The sequence below is a fragment of the Labrus bergylta genome, chromosome 18 (genome assembly GCF_963930695.1).
Source record: "Labrus bergylta chromosome 18, fLabBer1.1, whole genome shotgun sequence".
In the NCBI taxonomy this organism is placed as follows: Eukaryota; Metazoa; Chordata; class Actinopteri; order Labriformes; family Labridae; genus Labrus; species Labrus bergylta.
Window position 1 is genome coordinate 8,328,475 of NC_089212.1, and position 23,385 is coordinate 8,351,859.

Below are 23,385 nucleotides of genomic sequence, written 5' to 3' on the forward strand. Positions count from 1 at the left end.
GTGTGTGGTGTATGACTTCTGCTGTGTCCATTCGTTCCACCTTGTGTATGTGAGTTAGCATGTTTGTTCGTATGGCTTCTTCATTTCCTGCATGTTTGTGTTTGTGCCGTCCTTGGTCTGTCTGCCACACAAACACACACACACACACACACACGCACACACACACACGCAAACATACACACATGTGGTCACACAGACTCTCAAAATAAGACAAAAACATGAGCGCACACACACTCACAGAGACACACAAACAGAGCAGTCTGAGGTCCCGGTGTGTCAGTGTGTGTTATTAATATGCAAATACTCGTGAAAAACAACAAAGGGCAGCAGAAACAATCTCCCCGCTAACAGGCCCAGGTCACTCCATACTGGCTTTACTGGTTTTATTGCTTCCTCTACATTTCTCTCACTGTTTCTGATCATTCAGGCTTTTTTTTTCATCCTCCTGCACGACCAAAAAATTATTGTTTTAGCCAGCCTCCTCGTATTTATTCTGCAGAAAGTCAGAGTGAGCTGATGTGAGAACACAGCAGGATATAATCAGGAGAATTCACCTGGAGCGAGTGGGAGGGGGTGGTGACGTTTATTCCCTGTGATCGCTGCACGACCATAGACTGTCTGCACGCCACCTCTACCATCTCTGTGCTCTAATGAACCTGCTGCTGCATGTTTCCTGTTCTCCAGTATGTTCTTCTCCACTCTTTAGTTCAGATTGAGATTCTGTTCAACTACACGCAGCATTGATAGAAAGACAGATATTGAGGGCTCTGCTACTTCCATCAGCCATCTTAGTTCAGTAGACCCCCCTCAGATTACAAGAAGTTTCCTTTAAGGTCGAAAGAAGCAACTTGAAGTTTCCAGGTGTTTTTGTGTTTTCCTGTAACTAGAACGTTCTTAAAGCTCGTACAGAAAATGTCAGCGGCCGAGGGCTGAGTGTTATTTTCTGAGTGTTACACCGACCTTTGTGCATCTTCCAACCTTTCCACTGACCTTTTGAGACCCTCGTCGACCTTGTTCATGACTCCCGGTGTAAACCGAAAGGGGCAGAAAAGACAAACAGTCGGCAGAGAGCAGTGTTTGTGGTTTGAGCGCCGTGCTCTGAGTTTCTGCTCCAATAATCGGAGGCCTGTTTAACCTCTGGGAGGCAACCTGGGACTTACCAAAGCAGCCAGCAAGGTTATGTTTGTTTACTGCACATCCATGTCTGTGTGAGAGAGAGAGAGAGAGTTTACATCAGCCTCATATCAGCATAATTTACCCACACAAACACACGCACACACACGCACACACACGCACACACAGGTCCACCTTTCAACTCTCTTTCCGATTCTAATTAATCCGTTTTAATCCCTCTGAAACGGGCAGATTTTCTTCCCCTCACCTGGAGCAGCTTGTTCCTAAACCTGAACCTCAATCAGACCTGATGATAAAACTATGAAAAAAAAGAAAAGAAAAAGAAAAGCACAGATTGTGATTATCTGCACATCTCAGCCTCTTTCCTCCGCTCTGTGTGTTGGGACTTTAGAGGGAGGGGAAGACGTAATCCTCGACCTGCAGAGGATTAGGAGCTCTGTGGCGTTTTCTTTTTCAAGAACAAGTTGGAGAAAATAGAAACAATTGGTTTGTTAACGTCGTAAGACGGGTCAACATCATGCAGTTTCTCCAAATCAACCCCCTCTTAAGGCAAGACAAGTTAAGAGACCCAAAAAGAAGCTTCATCTCAACTTTTCCATGTTAAAACTTTAGATTCAAAGTCGTTACAAGCGGCAACCTCCAGTGTTGAAAAATGACGCTGATGCTGAATCCTGCAGTTCCTCAAGTGTCCACTAGAGGCTGGCTGCAGAAGCACAGGAAGTCACATACACACCCATTCTAAAAAGCCTGTTTTTACAGCAGAGATTAACATGTTTACAGCCTGGTTCAAAAAACCTAATAGGTCTGATTAGCTCATGTCTCGCTCGACACACACTGTACGGGGGGGTGAATGTTTTGATGACTCGTCAGTTTTGATTTGATGAAGGATAAGAGTTATTCACAATAAGGCGTGTAGCTGACATGATTGACAGGTGGGCGCGGTGTAACGGTTTGTCAGGAGGCTTCAAACCCGTCTCAGCTCCAGCTCTCAGCCTGTTGTTAGGTTGACTGAAAGTTAGACTGAGACAGCTTTTCCAGCATGGAGACCGCCATCGATGGGACACCAGCGCCCCCTGCAGGAACACACAGGTGACGTCACTCAGGCTTCAAATGTTAACATTTACAGTCTATGAGTCGATCTAATAGAACAATAACTTCTAACAGGGAGAATGGTGTCTCTCTTGTGTCCACAGAGTGCCATGGTCACCTGTTTTCAGCACTATGTCACTTTGGCAGCGGGCCGTGGTCGTCTTGCAAGCGTCTTTACGGCGTTAGTTCACACAGCAGCCTTCAGCTACAAAGCAGCCAGGTAGCCTGTCTCTGTACTGTTTGATACGACGGCTGAGGCTAAGAGGAAGAGGATGGAGACGAAGGAAGATAAGAGAAGACAGAGAGAGAGAGAGAGAGAGAGAGAGAGAGAGAGAGAGAGAGAGAGAGAGAGAGAGTGTTAGGTGGGGTTTGTTTCTAATGTATAAATCCAATGAAGAAATCGTGAAACAGACTGGAGATTATAAGACCATTTAATCGGCCGAGGTCAGACAACTTCATCAAACAAGCACGCTTCCAAATCACTTGACTGACAAAGTGCTGACAAAGTAACAGTGTTCACAGTGCTGCTTATATTCTGTCAAAAAGGTGCAACCCACAAATTCCTTTCTATTTGGGTGCATTACCATAAACAATGAACATGACATGACACTGATTTGTATACGTATCAGATTTAGACTCTCTGTCTAGCAAACAGTTGCTGACAACATATAGTTGGCTCCTCTCCATATATAGATCTGCTACTACTTAGGTGCTTCACCCATATAAGGTTACAGCTTCAGACCTAAAGGTAGGAGTGTTAACACGTGGTAGGCAGACTTGAATAATACATTTCACGAAGTTACCAAGATGAATGAATTTCATGAAAATTCGTACTAAACTAACAGTGAGCAAGCAAGAACCAGAGTGAACATCCCTGCAGATATTATTCAGAACCGATTGAGACGTAACGTTAGCTTGTCACACAGTCGGACTGCGACCCGAGGACGCTGCTGACGGGAAGAGCGATATTGATCTTTCTGTGTTTTCTTTTTTGTTTCTGTTTACGAAGCTTTTCATCCCTCCTCCTGTCACATGCAGGAGAAAAGTCATACAATTCAGAAAGGATGCACACACACACACGCACACACACACACAGCAGGGAGCCACATGTAATTAACCTGCCTGACCTCCAGAGTATTAATGCCTTTGTGTGTGTGTGTTTAAATCAGCATATTGTGTTCAAGGACTCGAGTGTTCTGCAATGATCCTCACATAACGACAGCATTAGACACACTCACGTGTGTGTGTGTGTGTGTGTGTGTGTGTGTGTGTGTGTGTGTGTGTGTGTGTGTGTGTGTGTGTGTGTGTGTGTGTGTGTGTGTGTGTGTGTGTGTGTGTGTGTGTGTGTGTCTGAATCTCTGCTGAAGTCTCTGTTGGGTGTTCCGCCGTGATCTTCTCATAAATACACCATTAGACACACCTAGTCTGTGTGTGTGTGTGTGTGTGTGTGTGTGTGTGTGTGTGTGTGCCTGCAGAAAGACTTACCTGTCCCTGTATCTAATATTATAATACATCTCCTCTGTCTGACTGCAGTACTTTTGAAGGATACATCACGACAAGTGTCGTTGATCTCAGACTATTTCTTAAAAATTTCCAGTTCCAGTGATTTGAAGCCAGAACGGCCCCGTGACGGGCGCAGACGTTTTGTGCTGGTGATGTCATTTAGGACCAAGACATGCTCACATGGGCCTGTTGAGGCCATATATGGCAAAAGTTCACATGGGGCTCCTTCAAGGGGGACTCAAGAGGGAATCGACTCGGTCACCGCCAGCAGAGTTTGACGCAACAGAGCGTTCTGCTAGAAACGTCGTCAAAGAACAACCCCCATGGTGTAAAGCTAGCTCGGGGCTACGACAGAGGGCACTGTAATCTTGGAGGTTTCATACTGTCATTGCAAACTTTGCACCTTTTGAGCCACTGCTGTAAAGCTTGTCGGCCCTCGGGGGCCCCCTTACAGGTCTGGGGCCCCAAGCAGTTGCCTACCCTGCGTGTTGACCATCGTGGAAGTGATGTCACGCCCCCTTTGGGTAACCGTAGCAAACAAAAGACGATTTTTTTAACTTTGTGTTTCTCACCTCTTTGTTTTCAGTCTCTGGACGGGTTCGTATTTGCACTAAACAAGGAGGGACGCTTCCTGTACATCTCTGAGACCGTCTCCATCTACCTGGGACTGTCACAGGTAAGTCTTACACCTGTCTGTGTCACAGCTGTCTGTCTCACACCTGTCTGTCTCCATGTTCATGCGTACCAAAAATACTCCTCATAGTGGAGTTTGGGCTTCTTATTCAGTTTTTGCAAATTTCCAGTTTCTCTGCCTCTCTCTCTCTCTCTCTCTCTCTCTCTCTCTCTCTCTCTCTCTCTCTGCCACTCTCTCTCCCTCCCGCTCTCTCTCTCTCTCTCTCTGATCATTACCAAAGACAATTCCCAACAAATTAAGGCTCATTTCAAATCTCATCAGCTCGTCGGACGGTTGTTGATTTGTGCAGTGAGCGACGACGCATATTTTACTGCCGTGTGTGTGTGTGTGTGTGTGTGTGTGTGTGTGTGTGTGTGTGTGTGTGTGTGTGTGTGTGTGTGTGTGTGTGTGTGTGTGTGTGTGTGTGTGTGTGACGGGGACACTTCATTGTACTTTGTCAGCTTGGTAACGAGTTTTGCGTCTCGATTGGTTCACTCTTCACCAGTTCCTGTTAATAGAGACAGGCGTCCATCCTGAAGGTCGACACATCGACCTTGGAGACGCTAATAAGTCAGTATTGACAAGCTCTGTGTGTGTGTAAGTGTGTGTGTGTGTGTGTGTGTAACTGATTCAGTCGCATGTATCTGTTTACCTCACAGCTTCTGTCAGCTGTTTTACAAACCACAGGAAACAAGCTGCAGGGTCACACATGTGATGTTTCCAGCTTTCTATATCTGATGATTTTCTCCTTTTCTACATTTCAGACGTCTTTGTTTTTTTAAATTAAATACCTTTATCCGCCACTTGACCCAGACGAGTCATGAGCATTACTATACATACATTAAGTGCTGTGCATGTAAACTTATACTTGTCTTGTTGACTTGTTGTGCACACGTGAACGGACTTCAGCTCGTCTTCTGACCTTCAGAGCGCCTTAACTCTGCATGTCATATTCCACCATTCACACACACACACACACACACACACACACACACAGACAGAGAGACACACACACATTTAAACGATCGCAGTCACACATGTTAAGAATGTTCCTGAATATTTCCTGCTGCGTTCTCTCACCGGCTCCTCCCTGAGTATGGGGACAGTCCACAGCAGACCAGATTCTCATGTCGGTTTAAGGAGACACTAAAATTTAGCTTTGATTGATGTGTTTGCTGCTTTCAAGGAACTGCTTTCTCGTCTCAACATCTCACGTCTTGCTACTGAAGTTACTCGTCGGACTGTAAACAAAGACAGCGCTCATGAGAAGAGGAAGTTGTTTTGTCTGTAAGCGCTGGATACACCGGACGCCACAGAACTAAAACTGAGAGCAACTGAACCGCCTGATTATTGAGCAATAAAGACATGTTGCTCCTCAGGCTGTGTGATGTTCACTGATCTCCACTCGACTTTATCTGTGTGCTGAACATTGTTTACCTTCTGTGCCAAGTCATACATTAGAACCCCCCCCCCCCCCCCCCCGCCCCCCATCCCCCCTCCTTCCATTAGTTTAATGTGAACTCTTGTCTCTGTGAATTAGAAACAGGAAGCTCTCAGATATGGCGGCGAGGGGGGAAAAAAAGGCCAATCAGTTTACAGAATTAAAGAGGAAGGCACATCTCACCCTCTCTCTCTCTTTCTGTCACTCTCTCTGTCTATCTCTCTCCATCCCCCCCCCCCTCACCCCCCACACTACCCCCTCCCCCCTCCAAGATTGATTGATGATTTCTATCAAATAATTGATTAATTGTCAAATTGGGTCCCCGAAGCTTTTTCCGCCAGCTCCTCGGAGCTGGTTATCTTGTTCTTTGCGCTTTTATCAGCTGCAGAAGAAGAAGTGTCACGCCGATTAAAAAAAAGAAGAAGTGAGAGACAGAGAGAGAGAGAGAGGGGCGAGAGAGGGGGGAGATCGAGCTTGTCTTTGCCTTGTTCCAGTCTCACTCTGTAATCCTACATGTGTACACAGAGTTCGTCAACCTTCATCCTCTTAATTGCTCGCCCTTCCTCCTCTTCTCCTTTAATCACCGCTCGCCCCTCTCTCTCTTCACTTTTCCTCTTTTTTAAAGGAAGGGAAATATATCGCTAATTATTTTTCAACTTTAATTAGATCGTGGCGTGCAGAAAAATGGCTGGGTGGTGGCGAGGAGGTAGTGAGGGGGCTTTTATATATTTTTTTTAAGCCTTTTGACAAATTGACGAGGTTATGAATTCGCTCGCTCGGTGGCCGGCGCTGAAACAATCTGCAGGCAGATTTATGTGTGAGGAGGATTTGTCTGTTTAACTCGTTTCTTTACCGTCTCGTCGGGGGGGAAGACGGCGGACGTGGCCGGCCAATCAAACAGGCCGTTAATAGAGTCATTAACAAAGAGCGGAGCTGTAATTAAACACTGCTGCTGAGTTAAGTCAAAGTCCCCCCTCCCCCTTTTTCGCTCCCTCTGTTTCACTCCACTCCAACACACTCTCCTCTCTCTCTCTGCGTTTTTAAATCTTAATTCTTGGCAGTAAAAAGTTGACGAGCTGCGGTTTGTTACGTCTGTCCGTCGCTGAGTTTAATCACGTCTTTATAGAAAACATCAAGAGCACACGGCACTTTAAAAAGTCAACAATTACTCGTATTAAATGTAGACACGTGAGACATGTTTCTGTCAAAGAGATGACCAGAGAAGCTCTGCAAAGACTGAGTTTAAAGATCATCCAGGTCTGCACTCCCTCCCGCCCACTACGATTTGCCAATGAAAGGCGTCTGATCCAACCTTCACAACAGGGTCCTAAGTCTCTGACTAGACTCTTCTCCTCTGTCGCCCCCCGGTGGTGGAACGAGCTACCAAACTCCATTCGATCTGCAGAGTCCCTCTGTACCTTTAAGGAAAAGCTAAAGACCCAGCACTGCCTATTCATTTGTTCACTTCCTGTCAGCACCTGTGCTCTGCCTCTGGTCACGACCTGTGAGCAGGATTATGTTGCTGTCATTACAGCCTGTTTCACCGCTGCAGGCTGAAGAAACGTTCTGGAGGAATTCTTTGTGGTCATTTAGATCGAAGCAGCCCAGGTTTTAAAATGCTGGGACGATGCTTTATTATGCATCAAACAGAGATGATAACATACTTTGTGTTGTTGTCTGTGGCGGCACAGCAGGAAAATCTGTCACTCTGTAACACCCTGTCGATCCAACAACACAGAGCCGTGTGTGTGTGTGTGTGTGTGTGTGTGTGTGTGTGTGTGTGTGTGTGTGTGTGTGTGTGTGTGTGTGTGTGTGCGTGTGTGTGTGTGTGTGTGTGTGTGTGTGTGTGTGTGTGTGTGTGTGTGTGTGTGTGTGTTATCATGTCCCTATAAACGTTTTTGTGTGTTTGCATGTGTGTGCGTCTGTTTATGAGACCTGCAGGCAAAGCTTGCAGATGCCCTCACAGTGATCTAATTGAGATGTGTGTGTGTGTGTGTGTGTGTGTGTGTGTGTGTGTGTGTGTGTGTGTGTGTGTGTGTGTGTGTGTGTGTGTGTGTGTGTGTGTGTGTGTGTGTGTGTGTGTGTGTGTGTGTGTGGTGAGTGTGTGTGTGTGTGTGTGTGTGTGTGTGTGTGTGTGCAGCAGATGGCTCTGTGTCCTCTGCCTGATGGTCCAGAGGAAAATAATAACTGCGTTGTCCCAGCCAGACCCAAATTAGTCTGCTGGATTCTCGCCCGTTACGCCCAAATATGGTCATTGGCCAGCTCCGCTCCATGCCAGGCCGGCATATGCAGCAGCATGGGAGAGACACACACACACGAACAAACACACCGTACGCATGACACAAGACACATGAAGAATTTTGGGCTGAAAATGGCGTCCACTCTCAAACTTTAAATGATCTCCCAGTTTGAAACCAGAACAAAGTTTTTGGACCCTCTTGAGATCTCTTTTTGTGTTGAAGAGATGTTCATCAGGTGTTTATCAGTCGTCAGCCGTATCAGTGTAATCTCACCCAGTGACAGCTGGGATCGCCTCCAGCCCCCCTGCGACCCTGAACAGGAAAATTGGGTAGAGATAATAAGTGGATGGATTATTTTCATTCCTGGTATCCTACTGTTTCATATCGTTTTGTAACATATTCTGTCTCAATTTATCAATCAGATCAGCTTTTTCATTGTTTTTGTTTGTAAAAAAAAGTTTTTCATTTGCTCTCATACCTGCCGGGCGATCGACATCCGGCCTGAATTACACCACCCTCTCTCTCTCTCACTCTCTCTCTCTCTCTCTCCTTTTGTTCACTGGATTGAGTTGGCCTTCTTCCAGACGACTGGTGTGTGTGCATGTAAGCGTGTGTGTGTGTGTGTGTGTGTGTGTCAGAGGTGTGTGAAGCGATTTGTTTCTCTCTTTGTCATTTAAAGAGGCTCTCCAGTGTTCAGACCTGCTGACACACATGCACACTCACACAAACTTGTGCACACACACACACACACACACACACACACACACACACACACACACACACACACACACACACACACACACACCACACACACACACACACACACACACACACACAAGGTCATACTGCGCACACATGCACATGAAGCTTATTGTGCTCACTGCACACACACATGCACACACTCACACTCGCACACACACACACACGCACAGGGTCATTGGAAAGCGAGGCAGAGCCTGATCTCTGCTCTCTTTCACTCCAATCCACATTCCCTCAGAGAGAGCAGGCAATAATACACACACACACACACACACACACACACACACACACACACACACACACACACACACCCTCACCCTTTCTCTCTCTCTCTCCTCCCAGTATTCCCAGTGGGCTGCTGCTGGTCTGCAGGGGAGCATTGAATGAATTAGCATTAAGCAGCTCCAGCAGACTGTCAGACTGCCGGCTGATCCCTCTCTCTGCTCGCTCGGCGCCCTCAAACCTTAAAACGCCTCCGTCAGTCCGCCCGTCACTCGTCTTCAAACACCGATGATCTTTTCACATCATTCCCTCCATAGGATACGGAAAATGTCCAGAAGAATGGGTCTGAACACCGCATTGATGTGTCTGATTTTGTACAAAATCTTCGAATTATGTCCCGCGTGTTTTACCTGCAGGTCGTTGAATGAGAATGCTCTCTGGCGTGTCATTGGTCAGGGTTTGTTTTAACGTCTGTTTAGCTGGTTTTAGACTGAAAGCAATAATTAGTTTATTTTTCAAAACACATGTATGTGAGGAATACCTGGATGTTGATCGGCTAGAATTGTTGAGCACACTGGTCTTACTAAACTGTCCCACAATGCACTGCAGCTCTCAGACTGTCCAATCACAGGGCCAACTAGCGACTTAAAGTTCTGAGCTGAATTTCTTTTTAAATTGTCGCCAAATAATATTAAGAGACTAGGAATCTTTTGTCCTCTCGCCGGTTATTCCTCGTACCTCTCTCCGTCTCTCCTCTCTTTCTGTCTCTGTCGCGTCCTTTTTCAAGGCGGGGAGGTTGGCCATTTGCATGAGGTCAAAGAGGGGCATTCTGGGAGATGGAGGAGGGAGGAGACGGTGCGAGGTGGATGATGATGATGATGGTGATGATGAGGGGGAGTAAGAGGGGGTGGGAAGGAGGAAGGTCACAGTTAATTGAGCCAACCTGGTGAACTTAAACACACACACACATGCACACACACACACACATGCACACACACACACACACACACACACAGACACACACACACACACACACACACACACACACACGCACACACACACACACACACACACACACACACGCACACACACACATGCACATGCACACACACACACATGCACACACACACAGACACAAGTTTCATTCATAATTAATGGGGCTGACTGCAGAGCTGCCATGTAGTTCTGATAATATAATATCTATAATAATTCTTATTGTGTGTGTATGCGTGTGTGTGTGTGTGTGTGTGTGTGTGTGTGTGTGTGTGCACGCGTGCGTGCGTGTGTGTGCGTGCGTGCATGCGTGTGTCTGTCTGTCGCCCTGTGTATGTGTGCATGTGTGTGTGTGTGTATGTGTGTGTGTGTGTGTGTGCGTGTGTGTGTAGGTATTCTGTGTGTGTGTGTGTGTGTGTGTGTGTGTGTGTCCCTGTCGCCCTGTGTGCGTGAACGAAGCCCCACATTAGCATGCTGACAGGAAGCTGCAGGAGGTTATCGGGACCTCTGAGAGCTTCCTCCGCCTTTTGTTCTGACTGATCGCCACGGCAACACACCAGGGGCACGATGGGACGTGGCGTAGGCGGCGGGCGAGCTCACAGGACAAAAACACACAAATGAAACAACGGCGAACAATGAGACAAGTCCCCGTCGAGTTTTGATTGTTTCACTCCAGTTTGACTTTCAGCGTTTATAGAAACTTCAGAGAATAATTTCTCTGATTGACAGAGAGACTTTTTATTTCTTATTATGGAGGACAGCTGAAGAGAGATGGGAGACATTTATTAGGAGAGAGAGAGGGGGACGACGTGCAGCTAAGGCCCGAGGTCGGATTCGAACATGGTCTATAGCCTCTGTACATCGGGCACCCGTCATAACAGCTAGGCTATCGAAATGTTTTTTGAGCTCACCTAATTTTCCCGTCTCAAGAATAACTATCTGAGTCCATCAGTGACAAAAACATCTTTTAGAAGTCGTACACATTTCCAAAGTTTACATTTACTTTTTACCGCTCTTTTTTATGGCTTCAGGCCAAAGCAAGGAATACTTCTTTAAAACTGTGTGTACCTTTTTGTATCATTTAGACCAGGGTCCCGTGACCCTCAAAATAAGGTGCTAAAGACCCGGGACCCCCACTGTCCCTGTAGATGGTTTAAACAGCCGGGCCCATCTGAACACAGGCATTATAACAATCAATCAATCAATCAGTCATTTTTCATTTTATATGTTTTAGGAAGGAATCTTACGACCCCCCTCTCAGTGTCTTGCGACTCCCCAGTGGGTCCCGACCCCCACTTTGGGAACCATTGATTTAGACATCATAATAAATGGATTCCAGCTTTGATAAGAAGTGTTATTTTTTCAATGGGATTTGGTTGAAATGTTAGCCACAGCACAGTAACCATACGTGTGTGCAAAGATCTCTGCTTCATGTGTTCATCCATATGTATGCTCCGCTCTGTGTGTGTGTGTGTGTGTGTGTGTGTGTGTGTGTGTGTGTGTGTGTGTGTGCTCAGTGTCTAGACACAGGGCTCTGTAGAAGGCTACCATTGAAATGGATGAAGCTGCACAGCGAGCTGCAGCGTGAAGTCAGAGGTGAAGCTCCTCCTGCACGGCGAGGATTTAAAGTCAGAGGAGCCGCTTTCATACATTACAGACAGACAGACAGCAGGAGCTCTGACCTGCTGAAGGACACACACACACACACACACACACACACACACACACACACACACACACACATTCAGCTTGTTATTTAGCTTCACACACACTCTCCACTTGTTCTTTTCTTTCATGCATAAGAGGCGTGAGTGACGGTGGAAGGTTGAGTCGAGGTCGCGACCCACTCGCCGCTCTCGCTCCGTCTGACCTCTCGGCTTTAAAAAACACTCCAACGTGTTGAGATTCAGACGCGCTCGCATCACGTTTAACTTCATGCATTTCAGAGAGGGCTGAAGGTGAGGCAGGTATGCTAACCTTCACAAGGACGTCGACACGGAGGGGATTCAAATCGACAGTTTGAAGTTTTTTCATCTGCAGGCCGATGAATGAACGCAGAAATTTCAATGGCTCTCAAAGAACAAATGAAAACACTGTCGAGTTAAAAAGTTGGCTTCATCAAGGTTTTATCAGCCAAGGATAATTTTCCAGTCGTTTTTTTGTGCAGATGTGGTTTTGTTAGCGTAATGCTTTTTATGAAGCTAACTCGAGCTAACCGAGACTCTGAGGTGACGCAGAACACCAACGATCAAACGGCACATTCACGTCAACCATTGGTTTGTTGACTTCAATTATCAAGCCTCTGGTTTGGCTTTTTGGTAGTTTATATGCTGACTTTTTGGCAGATGGAAGTGGCCGTGCTTAGATCAAAAGGACTGAAGGGTTTAGTAAAATTCGACGGTCTGTGCTCACCATAGCTGGCTTCTTTGCTTGCACAGTTAGCGGCTAATTGTTGCTGACATGTAAATAAAATAAAGCTCTAATGTGACTGGTTGTAAAAAGTGGAGCTCAGACTTGTTGGACGGTCTGTTAGTCCAATAAAGCTCACAGAGAGACAGATTATTAGTCTGATATTTACAGGAACAAATCTCCAAAAGGCTCCAACAGCACAAACACGGCCCAGAGGTTAAAGGTCAGGGGCTCTTGTATCCTTCTCTTTTCTCCTCCTCCTCCTCCTCCTCCTTCTCTTCCTCCTTTTCCTCCTCTTCCTGTTCCACCTCCTCCTCCTCTTTCTCCTCGGACTCAGATTTACAGCCGGCCGTTACTTTGATGCCGTTAAAGCTGTAAAGAGATCAGCGTCGCCGTCCGAGACCAAAATTGATGCTTGTTTTATTGAAGTGCAGAGAATGTGTGTGTGTGTGTGTGTGTGTGTGTGTGTGTGTGTGTGTGTGTGTGTGTGTGTGTGTGTGTGTGTGTGTTTAATTGCAGGTCTGCTATAACACACATTTGTACAGCTATACTTGTGAGGACTCTCTTGGATATAATTCACTCCTCGGCTCCAAACTTTTAACCTTAACTTCACCTGCAGTAAGTCTCTCCTCGCCTTACCTCCCCCACCTCCCCCACTCACCCCTCGCCTCTCATTACAACAGCTTCATTAGACGTGGAATACCTGGTCAGTGTTGACGTTATCTCCCTGATGAAGTTAATTCCGGTTCATTTGATCAGTGTGAACACAAAAGTACCGTACTAAAGTATCGTGTCTGAGTCCGCTTGAAGAGATAGTCTCACACACGATTCATGTGAACTAGAGTACGGTCCTTTGGAGATGTGAACGCAACCGTGCTCAAACAAGGAAGTGGACTGCTATGTGACCTAACTCTAAATGGCTCCTGTCACTTCAAAAAAACATCGTATCCGCTCAGCACCGGCCCGGTTCATCCTCTGAGCTGCACAGTTGATGTGGACGTAGGAAGATGGTCGTTGTTGGCGTCTCAGAAATCACAAAAACATCCACAGTTAGCAGGATGGTCTCATCATGTGAGTGGTTGCCATGGTTCCTACTACTTCTTTCTGCTTTTTGGCAGATTTGCAAACCAACTTTGTGCATTATGCCACCTGCTGTGAGGACTGTTAAGTACGAAACAATGTTACTGATGTGAACACAGACCAGCGAGTCACGCTATTAGGGCACGGTATGAAACAATCATGTATAATGTGAAAACGCTCTTAATCATTTAGAGCCAAAATATGTCTTATGTGATCGCAGCAATAATAATGAAAGGGGAGGATGGAAGGAACAAGGCGGGGGGGGGGGGAGTCTGACCTCAGTATGAATAAGGAGAGCGGTAAGGTGTGTGTGTCGTGGGAATGGTAATTAGGATCATTAAATGCAAATAAACACATCGACCAGCAATCATTTTTATCGACAGACGCAGATTGATTGACAGTTGCCGTTTCGTGCGGCGCGGATCAATGCGAAAACATATTGACCAAAAGGTGAGAGTCGCAGACGACGCTCGCCGTGATACTGACCTTCTGATGGTCTGCGGCGCTCTTAATGCAAAAAAAAAGAAAAATGCATCGCTGTTCACTGATTTCTGAATAAATCTTTACGGCTCCTTCAGGAAGTTTGTGGAGATCTCAGGATGATTTCAGGTGTCCTTGAAGGGTTTAAATGAGCCTTGTAAGAAATGGCGGGAGTGTTTTCAAGTGACTTTTAAGAATGTTCCAGGACCTGGAGGGTGTTTCTTTTTTAAGGTATGATATGTTCTGGAGAAATTTGAGACGTTCGTAGAGGTCAAGAGATCATTTTTAAAGCTCAATTTCACATAATTCACGCGGCTGAATCTTTCTCGGGGATGAGGGGGGGCTTGAGGTCGCTCCAGGTCGTCTTTGAAGACCATTTATAGTTCTCCAAACACGTTCAAGCGTTCTTGTTTCCTTGAGGACTGGAGGAGTTCTTTAAGGATGCTTATTTTTTTACGTAGTAACGAGTTTTGGATATTAACTCGTAACAGGAAAGAAAAACTCTGGATATGTTTTTCCTCTCTTCAGACCTTTACACACTTTACACACACACACACACACACACATACACACACACACACACACACACACACACACACACACACACACACACACACACACACACACACACACACACACACACACACACACACACACACGCAAACAAACACAAACAGTGATTAATATGTCTGCCTCTATCTATCTCTCTCTCACAAACAAACACACACTTTGTTTCGCAACCAACTTTTCCAACTCTCAAACACACACACACACACACACACACACACACACACACACACACACACACACACACATACACATGCGCACACACACACACTCTCTAATGACACATGGGCTAATTTCCTAATGTCCCCTCTCCGCTCACACACACACACACACACACACACACACACACACAAACATCTAGTTTACGCCTCAGTGTGAGTGATATCCCGACTATTATGGGCCTTTTATTTACACTGGCTTTACAAATGAGCCCTAATTACTGCGTCTTAATGATGTGGTCGGGCGAGGGACGAGCAAGGAAGCACTGCAGAGAGATAACGAGAGAGAGAGGGGGGGAGGAGAAGGGAGAGGAGGGAGGGAGGTGTTTGCTTGGAGGGTTTTTTGTAAATGTCAAGAGCAGAGAGTTGATGGCTTCATCAATCCTTTATCCCTGCAAAACACCTGGAGGAGGAGAGGGGAGGGGGGAGGGGGAGATTAGTCTGGGAGGGGAGGAGGAGGAGGAGGTACAGAGGGAGGGAGGGAGGAGGGGAAGAAGAGGGAGGGAGATATCAGGTTAAAAAACTTGGAAAAGAGATAGGAAGGAAGGTAGGAGAAAAGATAAAAATGAGGAGACAAGGAAGAGGAGAGATAAAGTGGGAGACGAGAGGAGGGTGTGATGGGGGTGTTAGGGAGGGAGAGATGGAGGAGGGTGTAAAGAGGGGGGGGGGGAGGAAAAAGGAGGAATGTATTAGCTAAAGGGAGAAAGTTTGGAGGGATGAGAGATAGGAAGCAAGAGAAGGAGAGGTGGGAAAGAAGGAGAGGAGACGAGATAAAGAGACATGCTGTTGCAAAATGGCCCGAAGCACAATCATAGTTTTTTAACTGTATGAGTGAAAAGTGATACACATTTTTTTTGATGTCAGGACCTTTAAAAAAACTTAAGCTGTCTTGATTTTAACACAACAGGAAGTTCATGTTTCTCAGAGTGTAAAGGGTCCATACTCTGTCAAACCTCGTCATTGAGCGGACATGAAAAATGTAAAACTGCTCAAATCGTGGGTTTCTGTCAAAGGGCGTGACCTTAGACAAACCCTGACAAAACGTTACACGACGCCCGCCTGTCAATCAGGTCAGCTACACGTCTTATTGTGAATAACTCTTATCCTTCATCAAATCAAAACTGATGAGTCATCAAAACATTCACCCCCCGTACAGTGTGTGCTGATCGAGACATGAGCTAATCAGATCTATTTGTTTTTTTGAACCAGGCTGTAAACATGTTAATCTCTGCTGTAAAAACAGGCTTTTTAGAATGGGTGTGTATGTGACTTCCTGTGCTTCTGCAGCCAGCCTCTAGTGGACACTCGAGGAACTGCAGGATTTTGGCTTTTCATCATCGGCTGCCAAACCTGAGGTTGCCTCACGACTTTTCGTTTCTTGTAGCCAATGAGATTCTGGACACGTGAAGATGCAGCTTCTATCAGCTTGCATCCTGACAGCAGGGAGAGCGTTTTTAAAGGCGTACAGCTTCATATCAGCCGCAGTTTGCCCCTTCTTAAACGACAGATCGTGAGCTTCTAAAGGAGACTTTATTCATTCTTGTCGTCCAAACTGTTCGAGGACAGCAGGAGCTTTTGTCCCTCTTGATTTGGATGCTTAATTGAATACAAAGTAATGAGTATTTATTGTGCAAAATGTATTTTTTCCACTCTTATGAGTCGTGTTTGTTTAGCGTTGTTGTGTTTAAAGACTTGTGTTGATCCAGGACTGTGATGTGGATCTGGATCAGAGCTCGTACTGTAATGACCCTATATGCTGTTATTTGTTAAATTCTCTTAAATGTCCTCTCGACTCTGTCTTCTCTGTCCTCTCTGTCCTCTCTCGGTGTGATCCCTCCTTTCTTTTTCCTATCTCCTCTCTCTGCTCTAACATCTTCCTCTGCACGCTGTCTCTCTCATTACAGATCTATTTCTTTCTTTTTATGCCTCTTTCTCCCCCATTCTTTCTCTCTCTCTCTCTCTCTCTCTCTATGCTGTCTGTCCTAATCTCCCTCGCCCCCTCTGCCCCCGTCTCTTGTCATTCCTCCTTTCTTCTCCCCCCTCCCTCCCCCCTCCCTCTCTCATCTCCCTCTCATCCTCCTCGGTGTAATGCAGGATAAAGACATTGGGATCACATATGGCCGAGTGGTAATGGCGCCGCGCCACTTAAATCCACTCATTTAAGTGCAAATCGGTGTCATTCTGGAGCCGCCGAGCAGATGCTAGGCCATGTCAGCATAACTGGATGTGACCACCGCTGGTTCTGAGTGTGAGTGTGTGCGTGAGTGAGTGTGTGTGCACTCTCCAACCCCCGTGGATCGTGATGAAAGTACCTGCTCCTTAAATGCAGAAAACAGATAAATTGATAGGCGATTATAGCGAGGGATTTGTGCACATGGGTCTGTTTTAAAGGCCTGTTATGTACGTGTGTGTGCGTGTGTGCGTGCATGCGTGCGTGCGTGCATGCGTGCATGCGTGCGTGTGTGTGTTTTAAAAGTGTGTTTCATGCGGTGTACCCTGAATGCAACAGAAAAAGGACACACAGACCAAGGCATGTTTATTTGTGGTCATATTTCACACAGAAAGGGAAGTCAAAGTGCATGTTAGCACGATGCATTAAAAACACAACATGCTGCGCTCATTATTCAAACGTGTATTAAAAGTAAAAACACGGTTTAAAGGATCTGACGCCGAGCAAACTGAGAGATAAAGATACGTACAGATGAACGTCAGTGAGTAGAGTATATCGCATGATGCTTCAGTTCAATAAAAAACAGGATTTAAAGTTCCTCTGTTTAATAGAGAAGTCAGTCACTCAAACCTGCGGGGGTGTTATAGTTTGAAGAAGTGTCTGAGAGTCACTCCTCTATATGTTTCCCCTGATTCTTTATGCTTTTTGACTGTTAGGGCGCACCCAAAAACTAGACCCAGTCCCCCCGTACCGAGCTGAAGCCACTAACTGAGCCTGAGCATGGTTACCTCTTGTACACAACATCGAAATAAAACTAGAGCCCGACCGATATGGAATTTTTTGTAGTGTGTTTTTTAGTGTAAAACAAATTATTAATTTTGGTGATTTACTTTTGAGGAAGCAGCTTTACAAGTTGTCCACGTGCTGCGCTGTGATGTATTTAACATTCATACCTGATGAATGATTTGTGTTTGGTTAAATTCTCAGGTGATTTGCTCAGCTCGCCTCCTCATTACACCTGAAAGGTGACTTTAAATGTGTCGTTATTAACACGCAGCAGATTTTAAAATCCTTGCAGGTAAATGAAGTGTTATGAATCTGTCCGTCTCACTGTCATTTTCTCCTGAAACTTGTGGGATTGAACTCAAACTTTGGTCTCTCAGGTACACACGATAAAAAAAAAAAATCTAATTTTTATTCTGCGTGAGGGAGCGGGTCATATTTAAATCATAAATGTCATTACGGTTCACTTCTATCTATAATGAATCCACCATCACAGGGAGATTAGCTCAATGTGTCGTGGCTGCTTTTTCGTCGTTATGATAACGCCCTTTAATTGTAATAATCATTTAGCCGCCGCTCGCTTGCTCCTCCTGCCACTCGCTCCTCCTGCATTATGAGCAGCTGATAAAAGCTTAATGAAAGATGGCCGACGTCTGGTTTTTGTCTCTCATAATTACACCTGACATCACGTCTTCTCTTCTCCCTTTCTGTGCTCCTTTTTTTTTTAAATACTGTGACTTTTTACTTTCTGTTTCTTCTGATGCACACAAAGGGAAGCGTACAGCCGAACAGGTAGGCACACAGACAGGTAAACAGACCAACTCAGACAGGTACGCTGACGTGCAGCCAGGTGTACCAAGAGCTTCATAACTAAAGAATAAAGGTCAGCTAAGTCTCCAACCTTTTCTTTTCTGTCGCTGAAAACTGAGCCATGTATTAACTCTGTTACTGATTATCATGGCCTTTCACTGCCGTGTGTGTGTGTGTGTGTGTGTGTGTGTGTGTGTGTGTGTGTGTGTGTGTGTGTGTGTGTGTGTGTGTGTGTGTGTGTGTGTGTGTGGATCGATAGTGTTATTAATGGAACACATGGGCAGAGACAGGAGGAGTGAAACAGCTCATGTTTCTCAATGGCCAGCGTTAAGCCAACCACACAAACGTCCTGTACAGTTTGTGTACAGAAATAATACAGACACACACACAGACGCACACACACACATTCTCACAAACACACACACATTGAGCTGTAGAATAACAAGATACGTTTTTTTTATTAAATAGCAAACAGGAATCTGATTTGTTTCTCGTCCTGAAATGAAAACTGAAACTTTCTAACGGGCCCTGAACACATCACAGCGGTGTATGTCATCTGAGGCGTCGCTGCTCCATGATGGAGGGCAGCAGGTCCCTGAACCAGCATCCAAGAAAATATCCCAGCATGCACAGCACTTCCTGTTGAAGCGACCCCATCATTTCTCTCTCTGTTATTGCTCGTTTTATTCCGGAGAAAGAAAATCACATCCACTGTTTTCCATCATCTTCCCTCCTCTCCTGTCCCACACTCCTCTTGTCTCTCATCACCATTAACTTTCAGTCTTACTGATCCACTTCAGCACCTCCATAACTCAGCTCTATTTCAGTCAAATCATCTTGTAGGATGATTTTACTGTTTTATTAGCATTGTTGTTATCCCTCTACGTCGATGATAATATTATATTCACTTCTGTATTGAATCATTGTATTTTCTTTATAATTTTAGTTGTTTTTTTTTAAATCCACTTTTTCTTTAAAAAAGTCTGTCTCCAATTGTTAGGCTAAGTTATCTCTTAACTCTGGTTAGGTGTTTATATCTTAGTTTTGTATTAAATTATTCTCTCGCTTATCAGCAGAATATTTCAGAAATCAGGTTGTTAAAGTGTAAATAATCCTCCTCTTTACTCAGATACTTGATAAAGGTTGAACCAGGATTAAGAACTTTTCCTGCAAACTCGAGACCCACCTGAACTTCAGGAGTGTTTTTCTTCTACTCAATACTTCATGCTGCTGTGTGTGAGTGTCTCTGTTTTTAACTCTGAATCATGTGTAGTGTTTGAACCTGTTGACATTTTCTCTCTGTGTACAATCTGATGACTCAGAGGGAAAATGTCTGACATCTCATCAGCAGCCACTTCAGACTGTTTTCGGAGAGTTTGGGCGGCAGCAGGAACTTGTTCAGTGTTTTTAGTAGGCTCTTCCGTCTGTTAGTGGCACCGTGCTGAAGAGGAGAGGAGTCCATCTGAAACATTAATCTCTAATGTCACCGAGTCCAAAGAAGGAAGAACAAAAACTAACACAGAGGATGTGACTGTGAGAGGCTGGAGGTGATTTTCCAGAGATCAGGGAACATTTTCCGCTGCAGAGTTGAAAACAACACAGTCCTAAAAAACACTTCTTTTAGATTTAAAAAATGAAACTTTGAGTTCAGAGAGAAATGTCTCCTGCAGATTATCAGAGAGTAACAATATGTTTTCAGCAGTTTGGAGCCTTAAGGGACTTTCAGATAGGATGCGGTGGGCGTATCTGAGCCTCAGCGCCGTATTGACGTCTGTGTATTAAGTATTTTTTATTCTGGTTCTGATTCTGGCATGCAATTTTTGCTTTAGAATTTAAATTTCAAATTAAACAGTGTGCACAAATGTGAATGTTTTTTTCAGCTTTCATAAACATATTGCCATGGATACATGTACTAGTCTAAAGTTTATCATATTTGGTCCCGTCTGCTCTCTGTTTCTGTGGCTCCCTGATTGAAGACTGCTGCTGCTGCTGCTGAACGTCCTTTTTGTCCCCTGTCTGCTCCCGTAGAGCTGAGCTGTACTTTAACTGTAATGAGACGGTAGGGAGGCAGAGCAGATGGAGCATAAAACAAATGTAGCACACATCAGGGACCTGTGTGTACGTGTGTGATCCTGTTTGTGTATGTGTGTCCAAATTGACTCCCAAGGTGTAAATTAAAGGCTCTGGTGGCAGAGGGCTTATTGCTTGTGTGTGTGTGTTTTTATGTGTTTGTCATACATCTTATCCATCATCAGGGCTTGTTGTCAGAGATGGAGCACATGTGGAAACAGAAACAGAAGCTCCTTCTCTGTCTGTATTTTTATAGTCAACTCTCACCGTGCGTTAAAAACCTATCTTTACAAAGTTAAATAAAGCAGAGTTCCCCAGGGTTCTAATCTCGGTCCTCTCTTATTCATTCTCTAAAGGCATCCTGTTTCTTCAACTCTTCAGATTCTTAAAGCTAAGTTTAAAACAATTTTTGCGTTCTAACCTCTCTCCATTTTTCAAAAGCATCTCCAATATTGATCCTAGTTTGAGCACGTTTCTGCTCGTGGAGCTTATTAGAAACATGCAGAGGCTTTTGAGGTCGAGTACAATCACTTCTATCTGAACCACTTCTCTTGCCTGCTTCCATCACTGCAACACCTGTTGGTTTGACCTGATAACTGCTCTCATATCTGACAAACCGAGGGGTGTCCAAAACGGCCGTGTGGGGGGTCGCCTTAAAACCACCTACCTTCTCTGATCCAAACAAATCCAGAGCATTCAGGAGCAGAATCTAAAGTTAGAAGGAGGACATACTGGCTGCTGCATTGTTGTCAGAGAAGCCAGCACTTCAACATATCATGTTTCCTTAATGTCTGATCAGATAGTCACTTTAACATTTCACTCACTACACATCTCACTGACTGGACCTTTATCAGTAGTTAATTATTGTAGCATGATTCTGAATAAATCAGTGGTTTTGTGTGACTTCCCATTGATGGAATAATAATTTTTGTGCCTAACGGGAAAGAGCAAAGTCGAAGCTAACATTAGATTTCTCAGGGCTTGAAGCTTTGACATAACTTCTACTAAATCCTGCTCACAGATCATAACAATATGAAGTTATTCTTCATGCAAAACACCATAGTTAACATGAGATTAATGTGTCTCTATATTTAAGTCCAGACTCTCCTGAACATCATATATGTGCACACCAGCACTCACTGTGCTGCAGCGGCCACCATGTATCCGTCATATTTCACATTAGTTCTTTCATCCGAAGCCGAGGGTCTGCTTTACCTTCATCATCCATCTCCGCTCGTATGGGAGGGCCGGCCGAGGGGCTGGCAGCAGGCGGGCAGCGCCGTGCCTTCAGTGCACCCGGGCGGAGAGAATCAGAGTTTACACAACAGCGAGGCGGAGAAATTAAAGATGATTTTTATTTTCTTTATCTGAAGGAGAATTCATTACCTTGCAGAGGAGCGGGAGCTGAGCGCTGTCAGCCAAGAATAATGACTTGTCTAACTGATAGGAAGACACACACACACACACACACACACACACCAAAACATAAAGATTCACACAGGCGCCTTTAAAGACACACACACACCTGCAGTTGCACATATACAAAGACAGTTATAAACAACAACAACAAATGCTTTCAGACTCAAACACATACAGCGGACGCCGTTTGCACACACGAGGAAGCGTGAGACAAATACAAACACGTACCTTTAATGTTAAACAGTTCTGCAGATTCAAACCAAAGAACTTGTCTCAAACAGCCAAACAGGAAGTTAGCAGTGAAGACGTTTTCATGTGGGAAGCAGCGCTCAGAAGATGTTTCCAGTTATAAAGAGTAACGACAAATGAGGACTAAACACAAAAAACAGGAGAAGAGGAAAATAGTCTGACTTGATTTCATTACGTACCTTACGCAGGCAAAACCTAAATAATGCTCCTCGGAAATGTCTTGTTGAGCACATGAACAACGCTCCATAGTTGTGATTACGAGCAGGAAATAGGGAATTATCGATGAGAGTTGTGAAGTTTGTGTGACGTTAAAGGCTGATAAAAAAAGCTTGTAACAGTGTCAACAATTAGAACTGGAACACACACACACACACACACACACACACACACAGTATGCCAACAACTAGCTAGCCAGCTAGCTAAGCAAATATTATTATTCTGATGTTTTTTAAGCTTATGAACCAATTAAAACGTCGCCCACATACCTGATGCTCATTATTAGTTCTTCACTCTGCCGCTGAAGCACAAAGGAGCTCTGTGATTCTCTCTTTTCGTGATTTATGAACGGTACGTGTTATCGTTTATGGGCATGTAGCTAACATGATTGACAGGTGGGCGCGATGTCAAAACTTAAAACCCGCCTCAGCTCCGGCTCTCAGCCTGTTGTTAGGTTGACTGAAAGTTAGTCTGAGCACTGCGGCATAACAAGGTTATTAGTACATTTCCTGTTAGCTAACCAACTACCGAGCCTGCAAGCGAAGCTGTCCATTTAGCATTTGGCGCCAAGAGGAGGGTAACATTGCCATGGTAACAGCGAGCTCCACCAATCAGAGATGTCGCTGTGACACTCTATATTCGTGGGTAGTGTAGTTCTTTTCCCCGTGTTGTTCTTAAAGTGAAGTTGATATCAGACGAACTTGTGTCTCCTAAAGCAGCATAAACCATCGTTTCACACTCAGGTACCTCGTGGTCAGTCCACCTGTGATGGTTATGACATCATGGCGAATAATCAAGTCCACTATGGAGAAAATGAACGGGATTTTAACTTCAGGAACCACACTGTGGAGCTCTAAACT

At 45.0% G+C, this 23,385-nt stretch overlaps 1 protein-coding gene across 5 annotated transcripts in view; it reads left to right on the forward strand.

Annotated features, from left to right (window-relative positions):
- Window positions 1–23,385, forward strand: part of LOC109990029 (neuronal PAS domain-containing protein 3) — a 236,154-nt gene that overhangs the window by 160,430 nt on the left and 52,339 nt on the right. For all 5 annotated transcript variants that reach the window (XM_065947745.1, XM_065947744.1, XM_065947746.1 and 2 more), the window contains one exon: window positions 4,313–4,402. In XM_065947745.1, the coding sequence (XP_065803817.1) occupies window positions 4,313–4,402 (90 nt within the window). The remainder of the gene's footprint in view (window positions 1–4,312; window positions 4,403–23,385) is intronic.